This window comes from Prunus mume, linkage group LG1 (assembly GCF_029339155.1).
Source record: "Prunus mume cultivar Tortuosa linkage group LG1, ASM2933915v1, whole genome shotgun sequence".
Taxonomy (NCBI): domain Eukaryota; kingdom Viridiplantae; phylum Streptophyta; class Magnoliopsida; order Rosales; family Rosaceae; genus Prunus; species Prunus mume.
The window spans coordinates 8,270,602-8,294,017 of NC_142698.1; the positions used below are offsets into that span (position 1 = coordinate 8,270,602).

Here is a 23,416-nt window from a genome sequence, read left to right on the forward strand (position 1 = left end):
TCCATTAGCAGCTGTTTTGTTGCTGGTGTTGCCGGATGATCCATCCACAGCATTCAGGCATGGGCTGGTCTTGTTCATTATGGGATGCTTCACTTCCTGGAGCAGTCCAGCAACTAACAGGTACGTATCCTTGATCTACTCTAGTCTTCATTTTCCCAATAAATAAATGAAAAGTGTCCCTCTTTCGTGGTGACGCAGCGGAACAAAATCAGTTGTATGGGGAATTATAACTGCATGGTTCTCAAATCTGAGAGAAATTAATAGGGGGCCTGCCAAAAGCAGAAGCTGGACTTTGCTGATTGCACCTTCCTCTGTAAACACAACTCAGATATGAAAAGGATGGTGATGCTCTCATTGTCTTGGCAATCTCCTTGGCAATCTGAGAGAAATTAATGAAGGAGCTACCAAAAGAGAAAATCAGTTCAAATTAACAAAGGAGCTGAACTCAAAATCAAAACCAACTTCAGATTTTTTCAAATTCAAAGGATTGTTTTTTGGAAAATCAGTTAATATACTAATAGCATGTTTACTAATCAGTAAAAAGTCAAGGCAACTATCAACATCGGGGTGGTGGCGCAGTTGGCTAGCGCGTAGGTCTCATAGCTTCTGAGTTATCCTGAGGTCGAGAGTTCGAGCCTCTCTCACCCCAACTTCTTTTACAATTTTAAATTAAAATTTTCACCCACCCAATTACCCAGAGAAGTGGTTTGCTTTTACCATTTTGGACATGGCACTTGCAGAAATGGGAAAGGTGACTTCGTGGGCATTTTGGGATTTGAAAGTTTGCCGAGTTCAATGATACCAATAAAGATTGAACTCCACAGTTACCCAAAAACATAATTGGATAAGACATGAAACAGCATTTTGTATTGCCCATTTGAGAAACAACTCAACATAAAGGGAAAGAACCTTCTCTCTAATCTTCTTTGGACTTTCTCCATTTTTTACTTGACATGTGTCATTCTCTTTAGACTTAAAACAATGTCATCAATATATTATACAAGCTAACTTTTGCTTTCCAAGTTTACCCTTATTAAATGTATTCAATTTATCCCAAAAAAATTCACAACTTTCTTACCATCTTATTAAAAAAAAATTAATGACAACTTTTTTTTATTTAAAAAAATGTCTGCTTTTTAAAAAAAGAGGAAATGTCCCTTTTTTTTAACGTGAAGTTTAGACTTTTTTAAATTTTAAAAAAAGGACATTTCCTCTTTTTTTTTTAAAGTAAAAATTTTCTTTAAAAAAATAATTTACGTTAAAAAAAATTAATAAGATGGTAAGAAAGTTGTGAAATTTTTTTGGATAAATTGAATACATTTAATAAGGGTAAACTTGAAAGAAAAAGTTAGTTTGTATAATATATTAATGTATTGTTTTAAATGTAGGAGAATGCATACGCCAAGAAAAATAGAAAAGAGAAAGAGAGAAGGTCAAGCATTCCTCCAACATAAAACACTAACAATATCACTTGCCTAACTAAACTAACCAATCCAAATCATGGGTTCTCTTAGATCCTCCAAGATGACCAAAATAATTATTCCATATTACAGTATATAAAGCACCATAGAAAATAAGAAACCAGTGAGCGAGAGGAAGGTGGCAGCAGCCCAGAGAAAGACACCAAGAGCAATGACATGGGCTCGGTTGTTGCGCATAGCAAGGTAAGCCGCAAGTGGGTAGCAGGCAGACTGGACAATGGATCTGAACAGAGTGAGTGAGCCCAACCCAGTTGGGTCGGTGTGCAGACTGGCCCCCACCTCTTTGTACACCCTTGGCAACAACGACTCGTCAGCTCTCTGCATAATAAATACTTGCTAGGTTCACCAACAACAATGTCACAACCTCTGCTTTCATTTTCCAATCTCTGTTTGGACTGAAAACAGAGCACTCTGCTCGGTTCTCGGACCAAGGGGAGAAAGACAAATCAGAGGTTAGAAGGGGAAGAAGTTTTCGTTGACTAAAGGCTGGATGGAGACTGAAGGGTTACTTTGGAAATGATGACCCACGTTGAATGTGGGACCTGGTATGCAATTGTCTGACAGATGTAGAGTTGGGATTGGTGTGATTAGGGGTGGGGTGAATGGATGGAGATTTGGGGATAAAAGATTTGGCCTAGTCGGTTAGTTGGTTCTTCTTGTCTTTGATGGAACTCTACACAGACGGGGTAGAGGGATCTTTTCCATCGGCTTATGATGCCGTCTCCAACCTTATGCAGTGAAGCTAGTTATTGGTTAATTTATTATTATGTCACAGGCCAGCTTGCTACTTTTGGAACCTTCTAAAATTCTAAATTAGACATGGCCATGTTGAACCATATATACAAGGAAAAACAATCACAATTTCATCGGTTTTGCAGGAAAGGGGGAATATTCCAATGCTGTAACTGGGGAGGACAGCTCACCAATGTTCATGCCTGAGGAACTGTAGCCTAAGGAAAGCCTCTTGATTCCTCATAAATTGTCAATGAAAACCAATTCCAAGCTAGCCACCTAAATAAGTCAAATGTAGCACAATGGAAGATGCTCCAACCTTAGTTTCAGGCTGGGCATGGCTTCCAAGCAACATTCTGGATTTGATTCTAGAAAAGTTGATCCCAATCTCTGACTATATCCGATTTAGTGCGGTTTGCAAGCATTGGCAATCAGTCGCTATACATCGCAAGAAGCAGCCCATCAAATCATGTCACAAGCAGATTCCTATGCTCATAATTCCCACCATAGACGGTAGCAGCGAAAGGCGTGGCTTGTATAGTGTGACACAAGGTAAGACTTGTAGCTTTGAGTTGAATGTGTATTACAGTAAGAGGTTCTGTGGTTCTTCCCATGGTTGGTTGGCCTGCGTGGATGAGAATCTGGTAGTAACCCTCTTAAACCCTTTTACCGGGCGTACCATTAGCCTTCCACCAGTCCCCAAATCCACATGGAGATCGACGTTAGCTTATAGATGTGATTACTACATTAATAAAGTTGTATTGTCTGCAGACCCTTCTTTTCTTCCTAATGACTATGAAGTATTGGTCATCTATGATGGCTTTGGGAAACAAATAGCCCATTTTAAATCAGGGGATGATGCTTGGACTAGCATAGATCAAGTGATCGGATTCGATGATGTAATTTATTATAAAGCCCAGTTTCTAGGTGTTAGTTTGGGTGGTAGTGTTTTTTCGATGAATGTTAGCAGGGATCCAACTATTAAACCCCATGTAAGCTTACTTGTGCCAATGGATCCAGGCACTGACAATAAAACATACCTTGTGCAATCATCCCAGGGAGAACTTTTGCTAGTTAGGAAGTTCAAACGAGTAAATTATTGTAAGCGGTTTATGAAGTCTCTCAACTTCAAGTTTTTCAAGTTTGAAAGGTTAAAGTTTGAACGAGTAAATGGTTATGGTCGTTTTACGGAGACTCTGAGCTTCAAGGTTTTCAAGCTGTTCTGTGCACATGGGGAGAGACCCCAATGGGTTGAGATTGAAAGTATTGGAAATGAAGCTCTGTTTTTGGGTACCAATCAATCCATGTGTGTCTCTGCGCTGGACTTTCCAGGTTGTCAGCCAAATTCCATATACTTCACTGATGATTGTGTGGATGTAGAATGCCATAAACCTAAAGGGCCTCATGACATGGGTACCTTCAACTTGGAAAACAGAAGCATGGGAACACATTACTGCTTGGATAGTTTGCAGAAGCACATGCCACCAGCAATTTGGATCTTGCCCTCTATGGTGTGAAAAGACGGTTCCAGTTTTGTTCTTTCAAGCTCTATTTTCATTTGTTTGTCATTCTAAATGTAAGCTCCAAACATCTCTTTTCCAACTCTGAATAAGTATAACCCTTGAAGATGGTAATAAAACTAACACAGCAACATGTTCTTACACCACAACGCATTTTAGGGGAAGAACTAATATAAATTATAATGAACAGCTCTTGAGATGGATAATGGAAGTGTAATGTGAATTGAATTACAAGAGACGCAAAGTTTATATGGCAGTAGTCTAATTTTCACCAAGTCTGTCGGGAAAACCACACTCACTATTTATAATAGTAAAGAAAGAAAGCAATTTGAATGATATGTAAGAAAGTGGTGGATGGCCACATTTACAGAGAAGTTGGCTAACTGGGTTGCTGCTAAACAGTGGGGTTCTTTATTTTGGCTTACCACTACAGAGAAAACAAAACTTCTGACATTTGATATATGACTTTTTGAGATAGCATAGTACCATTTTGCTACTGAATTTACTATGTTGTATGCTAGGCTGCCAGCTTTTTGAGAACTGATTCAAAAATTTGAATCACATTTATATCCATTGACTTGTTGGTTGATTCTTGGAAAATAAATGTAGGAGTCTATAAATCCTCCTGAACTTCTGTCAAAGGAAACCTCACCAAAGAACTCTAGCTATATATTTCTCTAAACCCTTTTCTAGAATTCAGACTCTCTCTCTCTCTCTCTCTCTCTCACACACACACACACATATAGCGCATATCAAACTCTCAAGTCTCATGGACAGAACCAATAGTATACCTTTGCAGGGCCCAACCTATGGAAACCTCATCACCTAAAGATTGATATTCAACCTGAGGCTCAGGTAGAATATCAATCTTTAGGTCCTGTGCATATGCTCACTTAAAATGTCTGCAATAATTCTATGTCAATATATCATCAAGTGCTAAATTATCCAAAATATTTGATCATGTTGCAGAAACTGGATAGTGAAGATGCAAGAATCGCCAACTATTTCGATGTGATTGCAGGAACAAGCACTGCTGGTCCTGCTTACTCACTGCCCCAAAATCTTCCCCCAGAAACAGTAATGTTTACAAGTTAAATGTCAACTTTTTGTTAATTATTGATACAGAACATTGTTGTAAAAATAGATTCTGATATAAGCATTATTAATTTTTTAAACAACACCTGTCCAGTATTTTTTTTCGTACTACAAAGATTATCAAAGCTCTAGAGCAGGACCAAAATACAATGGAACGTACCTGCATGATGACTTGGTTGGGCAGAAACTTGGTGACAAAAAACTACACCAGACCAGACATTAACTAACGTTGTCATTCCCGCATTTGATATAAAGCAGCTCCAGCCAATTATCTTTTCCAGCTATGAGGTTGCCCCTCTTACTTTGAATTTAACCCATCATATCACTTATTAGCTTAATTTTCTTTTTGATCATCAGCTTAATGTTACTTTTACTGTTTGTTATTTGTTAATTACTCTGTTTAAATCATTTGCTTTTCTTGGGTGGTTAGGTGAAACATAAGCGATTCTTCGATTCAGAACTCTCAGACATATATGCATTGCAACCTCAGCAGTCTTACTGAGTTTCTGTTTTTCTTCATCTTGTTGAGTGAGTATGGTACTGAGATTATAAGTTGTGACTTTTGTGAGATATAGTGATCTGGTTGCTTTTGGGCCATTCAACATGTCGTCTGGACAAGTGGTTCATGTGCCCTGTGAAATAGGGCCTGCTGGTCACGTTCCTAAGCAACTTGTCATTCGGAAATTCCCACATAAGTCTTAACAGGGCTTGACCCATTTTAGTTGGCAAATTTCAATACCAATCCATTTCTGTTGATGAAATTCGTCACCAAACAAAAAGTGAATGGCCTTCTTTTCCACAAATGAGGCAAGTTGGTTTATGAAATAATGCAACTTTACAACTAGGAAGGGATGCATTCAAAAATATACGAACCGAACCCTGCATATTGAAGTGACCCTCAAACAATGGTGTTGGCTTAATCAACGGGTCTCCCACCGGAGATCCAACCTAACCCAAGAACTGATCTGTCCAACCATCCAACTTTCGAAAGTCCCTAGCATGACTGTGTTCCCTGATTTTCGAGATGTCGGGTGGATCGCAATAGTTGCAACTAATTCCTCTCTAACTCTAATCGGATGTAGGTTTTTGTATGTATTAGTGTTTGGAGAGGATTGTACTACTTTTTTTTTTAACTTATCATGACTGTGTTAATTACCGATTTGCTTAGTTACAATCATGTATATCAATTGAATATTTATATTTAATTAACGATTAATACTAGAGGCTTTTTTTACACAGAACAGATCAATGCAAACTTTTGGATGCTCATCATTTATATAGGGGCTTAGTTGCATCATGGGAGATAGAAATTCAGTGCCACCTGTTTTTATACAAGGATAGAGAACCAAAAGTACCAAGTAATGCAATCTTCTGGATACATGCCATTCATTAGTTGTTCAACCATTATAATTAGCGCACATGCCTAAAAGTGTAGATGGTATTTATGCAAATTTCCCAATTAAAATTTTCACAAATGCTAGTTTCCTACGTTGGTCTAAAATAAAGAGGCCATCCCATGAGACAAAATCCTATTAAAAAGAAATCACAACATGTAATTAACAATATCAATTTGACTTAGAAAAGGAAGGAAAAGTTTAAAGTCTTAACAACTAGCAATTAGTTTAGTGATGCTTATCTTCACAAGGTTCCAAATGCGAATCTCAACCCCCATCAATTAAAAGAAAAAACACTATTAGTGGGGTTTGAACTCTTTGATTTCCAAATGGATAAAAGCAAACCTTTTGGATATTGATATACTATGGGTTTCGGATTGAGATTTCAAATTAAACTAGGATTGAGACGCTTTATGTGATAGTTTTCTACGCTGTTTAGGATTATTGGGACTACTTCTGTATAAAATGGCAAAGCCTAGGGCTGCAAATACATACAAGTTGTGCAACTATTGATTTTTTGAGTGTGAGGAAATTAACGAGCACTATATGTCACTCGAAGAGCGCATTATCATCAACCTTTGATTCCGGTTGGGCATGGCTCCCAAGCCACGTTCTAGATTTGATACTAGATAAGTTGATATCAATCTCCAAAGATGTCACTTGAAGAGCGCTCATTTTGGATACTCTTCAAGTTTAGGATGATTAATGTATTTTGATCATCTTGAATTTTGTAATTATATTTTTGTTTGTGCTATTTTGGTTGTACTTCGGTTGAACTATTTGAGTTCTAATTTGGTTGAACTATTTTGGTTGTAATTTGATTAAACTAATTGAATGCTTGTGGTTATATGCTTTTGGTTCATTTGCAATTTGATTGGATTTTACTTGCTTCGTAAATCTATCAGTTGAGCTCTGTGAACTAATTTCTGGGCTGTGCAATGCTTTTGTCTATATTGGACTATGCTTTGCTTAACATAAAGTACCATCACAGACACAGAGCTTTCCTTTGTTATTCAGGGATATGTGTCAATCCCAAGTGTCAATGGAAAAATCCTTAGGCTGCCAGAGACACAATTCATGGTCATAAAGTGCTCAAAATATTGTTTGTTTACCGTTGATTCTGTAATGTAGCGGCAATCGTGGTGCAAGTCCTGTTTGTTCATATTGAATGAAGATGTTCAATAGTTCTCAATTCCGAATATTATAGGCGTTATAGGAATTTTCACCTGAAACTTGTCTCATGAGATTTGGTTGACTGGCAGGTAACGTCACAATCAAGCATGTATGAAGGTAATGACATAGAAGATAAAAAAAATTGATGATGAAGAAATAGATGAAAAAGAATTGGATGAAGAATTTTATGAAGCCAATAATATTTTAGTGATGGCAATTTATGCAGTAATACATGTGCTAAATCAATTTCTGATTATGATGCATGGTGAACAAATTGAAAGTCCACTAGCTCAACGATGAATTATTAGCATTAGATATGACTATATACATCAAGCATTGAATAATGATCCTGCAATCTTCTGGCAAGTATGTTGGATGTATCCAGATGTATTCCGGAAGTTATGCACTATTCTTAGAGAAAAAACACTTTTGGAGGATACAAGATTTATTTGTGTTGAAGAAATGCTTGCAGCGTTCCTACAAATCGTCAGCCAAAATACTAGATATTGTGTAATTCGTAATACATTTGGCCGACCACAATTCATTGCAAGTGAAAATTTTCACAAGAATTTGAAGGCCTTGAATTCAATATCATCTGATTTGATGGCTAAACCAGGACCAGTAACCCTTTTCTTAAGGTATGTGATGATTATGTAATTATATTAATATTGTAATTATAATTTTCATTATTATAATATGTATGTTTCATAATATGGTTATATTTACATATGAATAATTGTAGGATTGCATCGGAGCTATTGATGGTACACATATTCCGACGATGGTGAGGGGACGAGATGTAAGCAGCTATCGTGATCATCATAGAAAGATATTACAAAATTTATTAGCAGCTTGTAAGTGCCCCAAGGTAAATATTTATTTTTTAAATGATTCAAAGCTACTAAGTGATGCTTTATTAAGGAGGAACGGACTTAAAGTGCCCCAAGGTAAGTACTTATTTTTTAAATGATAAATATGCATTTTTATTTTTATTTTTTACTTTTCATACTAATTTTATATGTATTAAATAAATAATTAGGTAAATATGTCTTGGTGGATTGTAGATTTCCTAATCAGCGCCAATTTTTAGCTCTATTTTGAGGTGTGTGATATCATCTCCAAGATTTTGCAGGTCATGGTAATGACCCTCAAAGTGAAAATGAATTGTTCAATCTTTGTCATGCGTTCTTGCGGAATGTGATTGAGAGGATATTTGGTATTTTTTAAATCGCAATTCACAATTTTAAGTGAGCACGTCCATTTCCATTTAAGACACTGTTTGTGCAAATTCACGGGAGAATATTCACTTCTAGATTCGTCAACCTTCGATCTTCCTTCTCTCTCTTCCTCGATTCCTATAAAAAAGATTGGAATAAATAGACCACACCCGGGGGGTGTTGGCCAAAGGCCCTCCGATGCTTAAGTTAGTTCGAGTGTTTGTAGGAAAACAATAGCTAAGTAAAGGGTACGGAGTTGTATGTATGGTGTGAACCGGGCAGCCAGAACCGTGTGTGGTGGCCGAAGCCATGTGGAGAAAATATGGAGAGTGGAGAGTGGAGAGGGAGAGAGAGCTTCGGTATTTTTCTCGGGTATTAGGAGTAGGTTTTAATGTACCTTGAATGATGAACGAAGTCATCTATTTATAGGAACCTCGGGGCAGGGTTTCGTAGAGAATATGCTGAGTTTATTCTCTACCCAAATTCGTAAGGATCGAGTCGGACTTAGATAATATCTGATTTAATGATATTATCTCTTTTTATGAAGATAATATCTGAATTAAATGATAATATCTCTTTTTATAAAGATAATATCTGAATTAATGATATTATCTTCTCTTTATTAGGATAATAATTAATGATATTATCTTATTAAATAAATATAATATCATATTAATTAAGATATTTATCCTAATTAATTAATTTACGAGATAAACTGATTCAATTAATTAATTTAAGAGTTTTTTTTTTTTCCACGTGGCGCGCTGTGTTGGCATGTGTTGCTACATAACTTTCTTCGCAAAAAGTGTTGTTCTGATGAATTTCCAATTGAGCCAACACACAAATCTTCATCATCTTCATCTGCAACATTACCAATTAATGAAGATGATACTTTTGAACCTATTCTTCAAACCCAAGAACAACAAGAAGAATATGCTAATGCATGGAGGGCTAGCATAACTTTAGATATGTGGAGAGATACTACCTAGGAGGATATGAAGCTACATCAAATCGGATATTAAAAAATAGGGAAGATTGTGTTGGGTTTTACTTTTCTTTATCAAGATTATCATTTGTTTGGTATTATAGACTAGTTTATTATTATTATTATTATTATTTATAAAATGGGGGGTGGGGAACCTCAAGAACAATTATAGAAACCAAATTTTCTTCAAGTTTGACTTCTACTGAAAATTCGGCAGAGTCTCTCTGTAAATAGTCTATTCCCAACTATTTCCACCTGTACAAAAAGCAATATACATATATCCACAATCGCTCAGCATGCTCAATACACAATTCAAGCAACCAACATCTAATCTTTATGGCCTCAGGCCTCTCGAAAACAAATAAAATGTTCTGCCAACATAAACGGATCCAAAGAAACAACACGAATACATTTATAGATTTCAAAATAACTTAACTGAACAGCTTTTCAATCACTTGGTCTCGCAGTTGCACCTAGTAACTCTAGATTGCCTACGTACGCTTAACAAGAGATCAAGCCACAAGTAGTTCTTTCAACTCTTTAACTTATAAGACAAACTCATAGCTTAAGAAATTGGTTGTACTTTATATAAAATTCTTTATCTTTGAAAACCCTCCACCCAGACGTACCCCCATCCATATTCCATCAATTCCATATATCCGTCAATTCCATCCTTGCAAGCCTCGAAAACACAAAGTTAACCGAGCCGCATTCCTCACAGGCCTCAGAGACACCAAGTCAACTCCGAGCCGCATTCCTCAGGCCTCGGGATCATTAGTCAACCTGAACTGCATTCCTCGCACCACAAGGTTCAGGCGTCCATGAAACTCTTGGGGCATTGTCATAAATGACAATTCCGTTTCCAAAGGCAACTAGGGGTACTCCCGAGGTGGGTTTGAAAACCATATTCTGAACTTATTTCAAAGTTCCTCTTGTTTCACCTTCTCAATTTTCTAGAAATCAGTTCTCTATATTGCATAATCTCCAATTATCGACAATACCCTTTAGGTTTACCATCACATACTATAACACACTTCCATAACTTTAATTATTGATGTACTATCCAAGAATTTCTATAAAATACTATAAAACAATTCTCCAACCTGACAGGGTCAGAATCACCCAACTTCCATCAAAACTCGTTTACCTGGTCGTTTTAACCCATTTCGAAGGATAAACTACCTCGGAAGACTCATGGTCAACCAAGAGGTCAAACTTCCTAAACTTGGTCAACCGTGCCCGCGGGGCCCACGACCTCTCATTTCCGATTCCAGAGTTCCTACGGATTCAATAAGGTTTAGGAAACACATCCCGCAAGTCTGGTTCAACTCAGACGGTCGGATCACTCATGATTGCACGATCAGATAGTTATCGTGAAACCCAAATTTTAAGTCATTGAATCAGAGCATCCGGGGCCCCGATTCTTGATCCACAAATTCCTACACAATCATAGAAGTGGCTAGATCAACATATCTTAATTTGAACCCGATCCAACAGTCCAAGCATATCGAACCTGGATAACGCACAATAGGCGTAAACCCGTTCGATAGCCAAACGACATCCAAATTGAAATCTTAGCACACCTACACGCTTCTGACAACCAAGAAATTGCATTAGAACACAATGTACCTCCGCTAGAGTGCCCACGCGCCGATAGCGAGTGGGTGTCCTAAGCGATACCGGTGGCCAGAAAACTTCAAAACCGAGGGCTACCCTTCCGGCTATAGCTACTACTCAACGAGTGGAGCAATTTATTCAACTACGGTGAGGTCTAATTTGGATGGCAACCGGCCGAAATTTCACTTTGAAATCCGGCCAAAACCTAGGTTCAAAATCATTCCAAAATGCTACAATCATTCAATCTCTACCCAACCATTAGCTAGAGCACGAAAAATAGGTGAGAAGCCATACCTCGTTTGCCGGAAATGGTGGTAGGAGGAAGGAGAATAAACACTGGAAAATTCAAACACAAACTAGTCGGGTTCGAGGTTTTTCCAGCAAATTGGCTAACTATTGGCGGCAGAGGAAGGTCAAGGTGTAATGGCGGAGTTGGGTCGGTCCTTTTGGCACCACTCTCGTGTGTTGACCGGATGTGGTGGTTATGGAGGTTGGGGGTGGCAGCTAGAGGAAGCTGTCAAGAGGGGGTTCGCACGATCCGGGAGAGATTGGGAGAAGGATAAAAATATTATTTTTGGGAAAATTACGGTTTTGCCCTTTTTCGTATCTTACTTAATACAACTCGGATTTGAATCCACTACGTGTCTACAGACTTGTTTCAATGTGATCTACACAACGGTCCAATTGAAATTTTCAAATTCCTTCCCGATCAAAAATTCAACTTTGATACTAATAAAATATTTCAGGGGCAAAATAGTCTTTTATCTGAATAATTAATAATTAAAATTTTATTTAGGACCTGGTTCTTACAAAGTAAACCCCATCTCAGCTCTCTGCTTCCCCCACCTCCCCTTTGTTTTTTCTCCTCTATGAGAACATAAGCAACAACCAACACAACATGACTCCGCTGTCTACGGTCCCACATGGCGCCTTCTTAGCTGCAACCTCACATGGTGGGGCCTGCAAATGGGTTCTCAACATCCTAGGGGTTTGGCTTGAAACAAATTCTCAATCCTAACCCAAAGGCATCAGAGTGGTCGAACATTTGCAATATACCATGTTTTGCTTGCTGGTTTTGATGTCCTTTGGGGATAGATTGGATGAAAACCAAATCAAAGAAATAGAGTGTGTACAGCTTCCCTCGCTCTTGAGTTTTGGGCGATATCATTTCCTCAATTTTTTGCCCGAATTAGAATCTTAGAGCTTGGGGCTGTGGGTTGTCGGTGGGGATGGGATGGTCAGTCGTGAAGGAGAAAAGCAGAGGGATGTGTAGGGAGGTGAGAGGGGGAGGTTGCGGAGTTGGGATGCGAGGCAGTGTTTTTGTAAAAATCTGGGTTTGTTTACTCATTTAAAAAATTTGTTATTTTATTTTTTGTATTTATCGGATTTTAAATTTTTTAATTAATTTGAATAATAGATAAAAAAAAATTATTAATTTTAGGTCAATCTCACGAGAAAAACCATGTGGTTGGTGATATTCAATGTTTTAAAATTTTCTAAGTTTTATAATAGTTTCCTTTAATTTTTAATTATATATTGCTATTTTAATTCATAGAGGCACTTTTATCTCTGAATTTAATGGCAAAATTGACAAACTTTGATAGTAGGACGATTTTGATACTAAATAGAGAGTTGGAGGACTATTGGAAAGAAAATTTTTAGTTGGTGGACTAAAATAAGACTGGAGCAAAAATTAGGGGACCATTTCAATCAATAACCAGGCTATAATATTATATATGTTGTTGTATGGGCTTTTTGGTTCCGGCAGCTACTGACGGACCTGGGCTACTATAAAAAGCCAAATGTGTGAAATTGCCCATGGGTCTAAGTTCAAGAATCATACCCTAAGGGTGCTTCGAAAAGATAGCTGAGTCTTAGGAAACACCTTAGTCTTCTTCACCAAAGAAACCAACAGTTGCTTACAGATAAATTCTTGGCTTGGCTTGAGAAGCTTGTGGCATGGAAGCTAAGCATTCATGAGTTTAGCATGAGAGAGAGAGAGAGAGAGAGAGAGAGAGAGTAGATTTTCTATGAGAAACAGAGGTTCAAAGCAAGGAATTTCAAGAGAATTTATTGAGGGGAGAGAGAGAGAGAGAGATTGAGATTAGGGTGGAAGAGTGGGTGCTTTAAGCAATTTTCCGGAAACTTGACGAAGGCTTCGTCAGGCTCTGGAATGGCTTGCCATAGGAGAAAATAGGAAGATATGGAGGAATATGGCTCTAAATTAAAATGTTCCATGGATGAGAGGTGATGCTTGCTCTCTCTAGATGTGGTTTGAGATGATAGGTAGGAAATGCCTCTTTTTATAGGTGTTGGAAGCTCCTTCTTCCCAAGGAACCTTAGATGGTTCCTCCCTAATCTACAAAGTCTCAGCCCTTCCTCTCTCTTCTCTTCCTTTGATTCATCCCCATTTTGTGAAATCCTCCTTGCTTCAAACGCACAAAGACAAGATTTTTGGAGGCTCTAGAGCCTTCCCACAGCTGTTCTAGTGGCAATCTCCTATCTTTGGTTACCATTTCTCCTTCTTTCCTTCCATATTCATGGCAAGAGCTAGTAGGAGAAAGAGATGGGTAATAGCGTTGGTCCGAAGGATGTTTTTTATCCTAGCAACTTGCGCTCGCTAATATCCTTTGGTTTTTCAGGTGGTCTACCTTGGGTTTGTTTCCTGGCCATGTGCTGGAGACTCCTAACAACCTGCATACATGAGTAACCCTTGGCTTTTTTCGTGGTTTTGTCTCAAGCCATGTGCTGGAGACTTTCAGATATTTTGTTGGTCATTTGGGCCTTCCTAAGGTGATGGGTTTGTCTACTAAGGGAATGGGTCAACCTCTTAAAGTGATGGACTATTGTTATTAAGGTGATGGGTCATCTTTTCTTTCTTTCCTGCTTACCCATATATTTGGGCTCAAGAAATGGGCTCGAATTTTAGGGCCCCCAAGCAGCCCAAAACTTCCACTTCTTGGCTCATCAATGGGCCAATGAATGCTCGTAACCATCCATACCACAACTCACTCAGCAAGCCCCATGCATTTGTGTGGCTTGGGCCCACTTAAGCTTGTAGCGTGGCTAGGTGTAAAATAAAAGGTTTTTCGCTTAACATGGCATGTCGATTGGCGTGCTCATGCTTGAATTTCATCGTATTGTAAAGGGTCTTGGTCAAGTCAAAACAGCGCTTGGCGGGATAATTAGCATGGGTTCATAGAGCCAATGCATTTTATAAGCTTGCTACAACTCTTAGCATGACAGGTTACATATTTGCTTGGCGTGGCACATGGATTGTGACTCGTGCGAGCTTGTATGACGAACTTTTGCATGCCCAAATTGAGTTTCTTCTCGATAAGGTATCGTATTAGGCCGGGAATATATTTGGGCCTAGCCTTGGATTTTTTGGCCTCAATAGTTGTTAAAGCCTTCTTGCTGGATTCCCTTTTGCGAAGGCATGTCGGTTCTTGTAACTGACAATTGCACCTAGTTCTCATAAGAACATGGGTGTTAAGAATTAGGAAAGTTAGTTTTAGTTTCCTTGTTTATATTGATTGTAATTGATTTGGAGTAGTCTACAAGTAATAACCTAGTTAATTTTCTATGTAAATTTAGCTTGTAAACTCTATAAATTTAGATGGGTGATGGGAATCGAAATCGATGTTATGTTACAAGATGTTTCGGATCTGCTAATGAAAAAATTGCGCGACTGAAAAATTTTATAAAAAATTAAAAAAAATTTCCCGCATCCCATTTTTTGTATCCGCCTAAATTTTTAGAGTTTTGCTCGACGAATACTAATGTGACGCAAATATTTGCACGATGAAATATTTTGGTTTTTGACTTTTTGTTTTATTATTTCTTTAATATTAAGTTAATTATATTAATTATTTCTAATTTTTACTTCTTAAATTTAATTTAATTGTATGATTTTTTTCGTTACTTTAATTTAAATTGATATTAATTTAATTATATTAATTTTTTCGAATTTTTACTTTTTAAATATAATTTAATTGTATGATATTTTTTAATTACTTTAATTTAAATTGACATATTCAAAATAAAATTACATATGAAAAATAGTGATCAAATTATCCAATAAATATATATATAATATTCAAAATGTACACATAAATTAACAAAGTACAATAATAAAATCCTAATACAAGCGTATTGTGGTGGTAGTGGCAGAGGATATGTTTTGATAGCTTCCTAATCCTCAACTTTAGCCGTCAAAGTCTTGATGATTCCCTACACACACAAAAAAGGTCAAATAACAACCAAAAAAAAAAGGGGGGATAATCTTCCCTAAAATTGTTATACTACAAATCCAACCCAAACTCCAATGCCTCCCACACAAACTCAAAACTAACTCCAAAAACACATATTAATGAAAAAAAATTAAAATTTGGAGAGAATATACCTTTTGGTAAGATTGAGAGTGAGTGAGAATGAGAGAGAGAAGTGAGTGTGAGAGAATTAGAGAAGATAGTGATAGAGAGATGAGAGAGTGAGTGAGAGTGAGAGATAGTGAAGAGAGAGATTATGAGAGATTAAGTGAGAGGAGTGAGTGCGAGAGAAATGGTGGGATTTGGGGAGAGGGAAAGAGATAGGAGTGTAGAGAAAGACATTGAGAAAATGGTGGAAAAGTTATTTTCATTTTAAAAACTGTATCACTTAACGCGACGAACAATATTGTTGGTCGCGCAAAGTTTTGTGCGACGAAAAATATTGGTTGCTCAAAGCGACGAATACTGGAATATTGGTGTCACAAAGTCAAAATAAAATAAAAAATTCCCGATCCCATTTTGGTACCCACCAAATTTTGAAATTTTTACGTGATTTAAAAATATTGGAATGTTGGTCGCAAAGTTTTGCGACGAAACATATTGGTCGCACAAAGTCAAAAAAAAAAATCCTCGTCCCATTTTTGGTACCTACTAAATTTTGAAATTTTTGCTGATTTAAAAATACATATTCGTGCAAAGTCTAAAAATTATATAAAAAATTCCGCGTCCCATTTTTGGTACCGCTCAAATTTTTGCGCTACGAAAAATATATATTGGTCACGAAAGTTTTGAGCGACACAAAATATTGGTCATAAAGTCTTAAAAAAAAATTAAATCCCACATCCCATTTTTGGTACCCTTAAAGTTTTAGAGTTTTGCACGTTAACCGCTGGTCGCAAACTTTGAGAGGCGAAAAATTGGTTCGTAGTACGATATTTTGTATGAATAATAAAAAATAAAAATATTTTATTTTATGATTTAAAATATAAATAAGGTTAAAGCTACTTAATAAATGTATATGCTATTCAATTTCTTAATTGTTATACGTACAAAATAAATAAATTTAAAGCTACTTAATAAGTAAATAAATATATATATACACACACCATCCAACGATCCAACCATCAACTTGTTTGTATATACTTCAAGATCGTATACCCCAAAAATCGCAAAAAACAAACATTCAGAGACCTAGTAACGGGATAAAAAATTTCAACGGTTATAAATGAAAAATCACGATTTAACGGCTATTTTAACTCCGATTTTGATGATTTTTTACAGCTACACTCCTTGACCCTATATGAATACAATGAACTAACTCGATCATCAATTTAAAATATTTACACTAGTGGATACCACAAAATCTTATATTATATTTAACAAAAGTATAAATAAACTCTTAATTGTTAGTGAATATATTGTTTTGATGGCATACGCATTCTACGAAACTAGTTTCAACGATCCAACTGTCAAACTTGTTTGTTTATATTTTGAGATCATATACGCCAAAAATCGGAAAAAATAAACATTCAGAGATCAAGTAACATGACAAAACTTTTCAACGGTTATAAATAAAAAATCACGATTTAACGGTTATTTTAACTCTGATTTTGATGATTTTTTACAGCTACACTCCTTGACCTTATATGAATACAATGAACTAATTTGATCGTCAATTTAAAATATTTACACCAGTGGATACCACAAAATCTTAATTGTTAGTGAATATATTGTTTTGATGGCATACGCATTCTACGAAACTAGTTTCAACGATCCAACCATCAAACTTGTTTGTTTATACTTCGAGATCATATACGCCAAAAATCGGAAAAAAAATAAACATTCAAAGATCAAGTAATGAGACAAAAAATTTTGACGGTTATAAATAAAAAATCACGATTTAACGGTTATTTTAACTCCGATTTTGATGATTTTTTACAGCTACACTCTTTGACCCTATATGAATACAATGAACTAATTCAATCATCAATTTAAAAAATATATTTTCTAACAAAAAGAATTTTAAAAAGAATTTTTTATTTTATTTATTTTAATAAGGACTTTGCGCGACAAAGTTTATTGTTTTGTCACGCAAAGTGACTTTGCACGACGAATAGTTTTTCGTCGCACAAAGTTTGGTCGCTCAAGACTTTGCGCGACGATGTATTGTCGTCGCGCAAAAGTTTGTCTTGCAAAGTGATTTTGCGCTATGAAAAGCAATTTGTCGCGCAAAATTTTGTCGCGCAAGGTTTGTAGCGACGAAGTTTTGTGTTTTGTCGTGCAAAGTGGCTTTGAGCGGCGAATAATTTTTTGTCGCGCAAGGGTAATTTTTTACTAATGCAACACCAACGTCAGCTTAGATGTTTATTTCATGAATTACATATGTTTTATGGAACATTTTTATCTTTTTTTCATTTTTAGAAGTTTTCATTCCTTTGACCAAGATACCCACTTAATTACGGTTGGTAAAGAAAAAAGCAGTCTGTCCTCATCAGAAAATCCCTTGCAATATCTCCTTGCCTTGACGTCAACCATGCACTCCCCCTTCCAATATTCAATTGTTTTATTTATTTGAAATCTCCAATTAGTCCTTATCAAAAATCACAAGAAGAGCCAATCCCGTCTTTGTCAATATGTGTGTGGCTTTTGTGGAATTTTCCTTTCCCTTGACCCAAATGCAAATGCTGATGGATGTGGTCAACCAACATTTAATTTGGTTGCGGAAAGAAAAAGCAATAGAGAGAAAAGAAAGTTGGTCCACATTCCAGTCTCTATCTTTTTAATAACACAAGGACTAAATAACTTGACGTCCTATTCAATTTGAATTTGCTTCTAGCCTTTCTTTGAAAAAAATGGTGTGTGTTGATCAGTTTTTTTAGACAAGTGACAAGGAAATAGTGGATGCATAGTAGCACTATAATCAATGTCCTTTACTCCTAAACGCCATCATTAAAAATGGTTTATCTCCATGAAGATTCTCGCCTTAAAATTATTCACCGTGACATGAAAGCTAGTAATATCTTGATAGATACCGAAATAAACTCCAAAATTTCTGATTTTGGCATGGCAAGATCGTTCATGCTTGACCAAACACATGACATTACCAGTCGAATTGTGGGGACCTAGTAAGAACTTAACCATGCTATATATGTGGCTTTTATTTTACTCATATCATGATATATCAATGATTTCCAAAATCTTCGACCATGCTATTCAATGTTGACCTTCTTATTGGTTATAAACAATGGATATATGGCTCCAGAGTATGTAATGCATGAGTAGTTTTCTATTAAGTCCGATGTCTATAGTTTTAGTGTGTTGATTATAGAGATTGTAAGAGGGCAGAAAAATAGTTGTTTTCGTTGTCGAGAGAATGTGGAGGATCTTTTAAGTTATGTGAGTGTTTATATATTAGTGAAATTGAATGCAATGGAAGAAATAAATTTTTATCTTGAATTAATTTATTCTAATTCATAAATTATTGTAGGCATGGAAAAATTGGAGGGAAGGGACAGCTTCAAATCTAATAGATCCCACCTTGAGGACTGGTTCAAGAAGTAGAATAATGAGATGCATCCACATTGGATTATTATGTGTGCAAGAAAATGTGGCTGATAAGCCAACCATGGCTTCTGTTATTGTGATGCTGAATAGCCACTCCCTCAGTCTCCCTATGCCCTCACAGCCATTCGACATGTCTTTGCCCTCCCTACTCCCTCATCAACTTCCCATGCATAAAGCACTTGTCTCATGGAAAATTCTACCAAAAGTATATAACTGTTTCTTTAGTGGAATTTTCCTTTCCCTTGACCCAGATTACACAATCCTCAAAATTCAAAATTCAAAACAATCCAGTCCAGTCAATCCACAAAATTCAAAATCCTCAAAATTCAAAATCAATACCAGTCCAGTCACAATCAATCCTCAAAAGAAGTATTTTGATGAATTGGAATTGGCAGGATTTGGTCTGAGTATTATTATATGACATATATCATTTGAGAAATAAATTACATTTTCTTTTTTATCAACACGACAAGAGAATTTAAATTTGAGACTTGTTCTAATATTGTTGTAGATGTAATCATCAGACAGACAACTATTCTTCCACTTTTCACTAATTGTTGTAGATGTAAGAGTTTTCATTGGAGATATATTAGTGTCACAAAACAGAATGGTGCCATTAATGTTCTCCTTAAGATTTCTGTTCTTCCTTTCTCCCGTTTTGTTCCTCATGATCAGCACTCAATCCCTTGCTCAGCTATGGTGTTTCAACGAAAAAGGCAACTACACCACCAACAGTACCTACCAGACAAACCTCAACACCCTTCTCTCTTCTCTTTCTTCCCCCTCCAACAACGGCAATGGCTACGGCTTCTACAACTCAGCCTACGGGGAAAACCCCGACCAGGTTTACTCAATCGGGCTTTGTCGAGGGGATGTCACGGGGAACACTTGCCGTTACTGCCTCAGCTACGCCACACAATTGCTCACAGAGTCCTGTCCCAATCAAAAGGAAGCTTTCGGCGTATTGGACCTGTGCATCCTTCGCTACGCAAACCGCTCCATCTACGGAGCCATGGAAACTCGCCCTGCTTTCTGGCCGTCTAACGTACAGAACGTGTCCTCCGAGGTCGTCGTCGAGTTTTCTCAACAGCTGAAGACGCTACTGGAGGACCTAAGGGGTCAAGCTGCAGGGAACGGTTCACTTCGAAAATTTGCGGTAGGGACCGCAACCGCTCCCAACTCCCAAACAATCTATGGACTTGTGCAGTGTACGCCGGATTTGACCGAGCAGGACTGCAGTGAATGCTTGGGTAGTTCTTTGGTAGATATCCCAGAATGTTGTCATGGGAAGCAAGGGGCTAGAATTAGTAAACCCAGCTGTGATGTTAGGTATGAGATCTATCGCTACTTTGACCCTACAACTGTCCGACCATTGCCGTCTTCTCCGCCGCCACTGTCTAGTCCTCCTCCACCGCCACAGTCTAGTCCTGGTCCGCCGTCAACCAGTACAGGAGGTACATATATATATATATATATATATTTTATATCCCAATATATTATGCTTTGAAGAAATAAAGTTGGCTTAACTAGAGCAATTGTCCAGGAATTTGTAGACGAGTTACATTTTAGTATCTCAATTCAATTTTTAGTTAATGTAGTTGTCTCATGTACAAGTTCATGGACCATTGCTACCATTGACACTACAACAATTTTGGGTCGAATAGATTTCTAATGCATATTTTGTTAGGTTCATATACAGATATATGTATGTATTCAAATTAACGCAAATGAGATTTCTGATTTTTGCAGGATCGAAGAGTAACAAATCTCGAACTGTCATCATTATCGTTGTGCCAATTGTTGTTTCTGTGGTACTAATAGTTATATTCTTCTGCATTTGTTTAAGAGTAAGGAGGACAAAGAAAAAACTTGAAACTGAGAAGTTAATTCCAGGTAAGAACGCAACTCTAGTGAACATTAATTAATCATATTATTCCATTTGATAGGGAGGAAGCCAAGTACTACCACTTTTATAGGCATTTTTGGAATTTCAATTGTTCCTCAGGGAGCAACGATACAGATGAAATTCGATCTGCAGAATCCCTGCAATTTGACTTGGGCACCATTAGAGTTTCCACAGATGACTTTTCTGAAGCAAATAAACTTGGACAGGGCGGATTTGGATCTGTTTACAGGGTAATGACAAGTTAATAACGAGAACTTATAACTTTGATATTTCTTGAATACCACTTATCTCATTTCTGTTTTTTCATTCCGTGCCTATATATTTTTTCAGGGTAGGCTACTCAATGGAAAAGATATAGCTGTAAAAAGGCTTTCTGCGAATTCTGGGCAAGGAGATTTAGAATTCAAAAATGAGGTCTTGTTAGTGGCTAAACTTCAACACCGGAATTTAGTTAGACTCTTAGGTTTCTGCTTAGAAGGAAGTGAAAGGCTTCTTGTCTATGAATTTGTCCCTAATGCAAGTCTCGATCACATCATATTTGGTATGTCTGGAATTATGCATTGTTTTCGTTTAACTTCGAATGTTTATTATAAAATTCCAATTGTATGACATGTATGCAAGCACACATTTTAATTGAAGTCTTGATTTTGCATTAATATATTTGCAGACCCAACAAAGCGTGCACAACTAAATTGGGATAGGCGCTACAAAATCATAGTAGGCACCGCTCGAGGCCTCCTTTACCTCCACGAAGACTCTCGCCTTAGAATTATTCATCGTGATCTCAAAGCTAGTAACATCTTGATAGATGCAGAAATGAACCCCAAAATTTCAGATTTTGGCATGGCAAAGTTGTTCGTGCTTGATCAAACGCAAGGCAATACTAGTCGAATTGTCGGGACCTAGTAAGAATATGCACTTTAACTGCATGTGGGCTTATGTTTGTTATGTCAACAATTTCCTTTCCATATGTGTTGGGGAAAGCTCACATTCTTTTTGTTGATATACAGTGGGTATATGGCTCCAGAGTATGCATTTCATGGACACTTTTCTGTTAAGTCCGATGTCTACAGTTTTGGTGTGTTAGTTCTAGAGACAGTCAGTGGACAAAAAAATAGTGGCTTCCAGCAAGGAGAAAATGCGGAGAATCTTCTAAGCTTCGTAAGTGAAAATATAATCTAGTTTTGGTATCTCAATACAATTTAGTGCAACGAATCAAAGAAAGAAAACTTATCTCTGATCAAATTCACAAATCATTGCAGGCCTGGAGAAGTTGGAGGGAAGGGACAGCTTCAAATCTAATAGATCCCACATTGGAGACTGGTTCAAGAAATGAAATAATGAGATGCATCCACATTGGATTATTATGTGTGCAAGAAAATGTAGCTGATAGGCCAACCATGGCTTCTGTTATTCTCATGATGAATAGCCACTCCTTCACTCTCCCAGAGCCCTCCCAACCTGCATTTTATCTGCATAGAAGCATTGGATCGGACATGTCATTACGATCTGAAAATAATTCAGGGGCAACAAGGTCAGATCGATACAAGAGTAACTCTGTCATAGTAATGGACTATGAGACTTTTACTGAACCACATCCTCGCTAGTGGTTGAAGATCGATCCAAGTCTGTTGATTTGTGGAGAAAATTATCCAAGTCTGTTGATTTTCAGGATCTGGATCAATGTGAATCAAACCAGAGTGTAATTTATTATATTTTTATGACAATTCTGTATAATGAATATCCTGTTTTTGATGATTCATGCATATAGAATAACATTGCTGATGAGCTCCCGTTCCACCATTCCTTTAGCAGCTGTTTTGTTGCTGGTGTTGGCTGATGAGTCATCATTCAGGCTGAGGCATGGGCTGGTCTTGTTCATTGTGGGATGCTTCACTTCCTGGAACATACCAGCAACTAAAAAGTCATCATTCAGGCTGGGGCATGGGCTGGTCTTGTTCATTATGGGATGCTTCACTTCCTGGAACAGTCCAGCAACTAACAAGTACATATCAGAGACCCTATATGAAAAGTCATTATTTTATTTTATTGGTGTAGACTGTCTATGTTAATATAAAAAAAGTCAAGGATGTTATCAACATCGGGGTGGTGGCGCAGTTGGCTAGCGCGTAGGTCTCATAGCTTCTGAGTTATCCTGAGGTCGAGAGTTCGAGCCTCTCTCACCCCAACAATTTTTTACAATTTTAAATTAAATTTTTCACCCAACCAATTACCCAAAGTAGTTTGCTTTTACCATTTTGGACATGGCATGAGAAATGGGAAAGGAGAATTTGTGGGCATTTTGGGATTCCAGAAGTCCAGGAACACAGGAAGCCCCTCCAGTCCTTTGTAACCTTCTGTTATGTAATATCACATGGGCTTGCATAGACAACTAAATAGTGAGAAGGCATATGACCCACTTACAGCACATGAACAGAGAGCCATGTTTTGATCCATGTAC

The 23,416-nt window shown here is 37.2% G+C and overlaps 3 protein-coding genes and 2 non-coding genes across 6 annotated transcripts in view; all 5 read left to right on the forward strand.

Moving 5' to 3' along the window:
• LOC148920923 (uncharacterized) overlaps window positions 1–8,622 on the forward strand; it is a 47,358-nt gene extending 38,736 nt beyond the window's left edge. The window contains 2 exon segments of the mRNA XM_089051556.1: window positions 8,138–8,342; window positions 8,435–8,622. Coding sequence (XP_088907682.1) covers window positions 8,138–8,342; window positions 8,435–8,622 — 393 coding nt within the window.
• Window positions 565–649, forward strand: TRNAM-CAU (transfer RNA methionine (anticodon CAU)). Its single transcript is given in 2 exon segments — window positions 565–602; window positions 614–649. It is a non-coding gene; the product is annotated as a tRNA-Met (tRNA).
• Window positions 1,746–3,896, forward strand: LOC103333280 (F-box protein At2g26160-like). The gene has a single exon (XM_008236102.3). The coding sequence runs from the start codon at window positions 2,516–2,518 to the stop codon at window positions 3,728–3,730; it is 1,215 nt and encodes a 404-aa protein (XP_008234324.2). The 5' UTR covers window positions 1,746–2,515; the 3' UTR covers window positions 3,731–3,896.
• Window positions 8,623–19,164: 10,542 nt separating the features above from the next.
• On the forward strand, window positions 19,165–22,743 carry LOC103333304 (cysteine-rich receptor-like protein kinase 10). Of its 2 annotated transcripts, none has more exons than XM_089050937.1 (7): window positions 19,165–20,503; window positions 20,799–20,942; window positions 21,026–21,185; window positions 21,291–21,496; window positions 21,623–21,860; window positions 21,966–22,116; window positions 22,218–22,743. In XM_089050937.1, exons 1-7 carry the CDS (start codon window positions 19,657–19,659, stop codon window positions 22,560–22,562), a joined length of 2,091 nt encoding a protein of 696 aa, XP_088907063.1. In that variant the 5' UTR covers window positions 19,165–19,656; the 3' UTR covers window positions 22,563–22,743. The 2 variants fall into 2 exon arrangements, with proteins under 2 accessions (XP_088907063.1, XP_088907097.1); XM_089050971.1 differs by having other exon boundaries at window positions 19,169–20,503; window positions 21,055–21,185; window positions 21,286–21,496.
• A 315-nt stretch (window positions 22,744–23,058) lies between these two features.
• Window positions 23,059–23,143, forward strand: TRNAM-CAU (transfer RNA methionine (anticodon CAU)). The gene is given in 2 exon segments: window positions 23,059–23,096; window positions 23,108–23,143. It is a non-coding gene; the product is annotated as a tRNA-Met (tRNA).
• The last annotated feature ends 273 nt before the right edge of the window (window positions 23,144–23,416 follow it).

What these genes read in the sequence shown, in the direction of transcription:
- LOC103333304 (XM_089050937.1), top strand. Translation starts at nt 19,657, where the DNA reads ATGGTGCCATTAATGTTCTCCTTAAGATTTCTGTTCTTCCTTTCTCCC. An exon ending in GATTTGGATCTGTTTACAGG is followed by an intron (nt 21,186 to 21,290) that starts GTAATGACAAGT and finishes TTTTCAGGGTAG; the next exon opens with GCTACTCAATGGAAAAGATA. An exon ending in CGGAGAATCTTCTAAGCTTC is followed by an intron (nt 22,117 to 22,217) that starts GTAAGTGAAAAT and finishes AAATCATTGCAG; the next exon opens with GCCTGGAGAAGTTGGAGGGA.
- LOC103333280 (XM_008236102.3), top strand. Translation starts at nt 2,516, where the DNA reads ATGGAAGATGCTCCAACCTTAGTTTCAGGCTGGGCATGGCTTCCAAGC.